At 38.0% G+C, this 1,077-nt stretch overlaps 1 protein-coding gene across 1 annotated transcript in view; it reads right to left on the reverse strand.

Annotated features, from left to right (window-relative positions):
- LOC107578565 (ankyrin repeat domain-containing protein 55-like) overlaps positions 1 to 1,077 on the reverse strand; it is a gene marked incomplete at both ends in the record, with an annotated part of 4,084 nt that overhangs the window by 1,470 nt on the left and 1,537 nt on the right. The window contains one exon of the mRNA XM_016264511.1: positions 391 to 510. Within this exon, the coding sequence (XP_016119997.1) occupies positions 391 to 510 (120 nt within the window). The remainder of the gene's footprint in view (positions 1 to 390; positions 511 to 1,077) is intronic.

A 1,077-nucleotide genomic window follows, 5' to 3' on the forward strand; every position in this document is an offset into this window, starting at 1 on the left:
GGACTCTCATTCTGACGGCACCCATTCACTGCAGAGCAAGCGATGTGATGCTAAGTTTCTCCAAATCTAATGGAGAAACAAACTCATCTACAACGTGGATGGCCTGTGGGTGAGCACATTTTTTCTTTAAACTTAAACGGACATCACAAAGTGCTTTTTTAAAAGTGTACTTAAGTTTCTTTTTTTAAGTACACTTATGTGGTCTGTACTTAATATTATAAAATTCTCAAGTGCTTTTTTATGCATACTTTGAAGTTTACAAGTATTTGAAGAAACCTACCCTACACTGACCTCAATTAAGTGCAATTAAGTGTTTCGCAAAGGTAAAACTAGCATCAAAATGAGCTTCATGAAGCGTGTAAAAGTGCAGTATGTCATGTGAAAGAATACCTTCACTATCGCAGCACTCGAGGATGGACGGGTCCTCTCGTATCGTGGCGGTCAGTGTGTTCACATCTCCGTTTGCTGCCGCCTGGTACACCACATTCAGATCAACCTCCTCAGCAGCTTCTGAGAGGAACATGAATCATTCAATAACATCTGCTGGGTGTAAGATGAACACTTCTTAGATATGTCTGATTTTAGAAGAATAAAGGCAAACAGTTGCTTATCATTGACTTGTCAGCTTCAGGTTAATCAACAAATGCTCATCGCTCTTTCAAGGCATGCCAATTGTTTGAAATTAAGAAGTGATTCATAATAAATCAACAGGTCAAAAGAAGCAGGTGTTCAAGATGTTGTCCCATAAAAATGAAAAATCTCAAATAAGATCTCTGCAGTGTTTCTCCTAGACATAAACAGAGAGCAAAAGACGAATTTTGCATCTGAAATGTTTCTGATAAAGATCCTAGTGTTCTCATGTGTCTCCTTTTAGAGATCTCAAACTACTACTTTTTCTGTGGGTCTGCAAGCAAAAGTGAGAAATCTCAATATGAACTCCAGAATATCTCACCAACGTCTTGCCAAGCAAAACGATCTACACTGCCGTTCAAAAGTTTGGGATCCGTAAGATTTGTATTGTTTTTTAAAGAAGTTCTTATGCTCATCAAGGCTGCATTTATTTGATCAAAAATACAG

The sequence above is a fragment of the Sinocyclocheilus grahami genome, unplaced genomic scaffold, assembly GCF_001515645.1.
Source record: "Sinocyclocheilus grahami isolate Dianchi unplaced genomic scaffold, SAMN03320097.WGS_v1.1 scaffold10911.1, whole genome shotgun sequence".
Taxonomy (NCBI): Eukaryota; Metazoa; Chordata; class Actinopteri; order Cypriniformes; family Cyprinidae; genus Sinocyclocheilus; species Sinocyclocheilus grahami.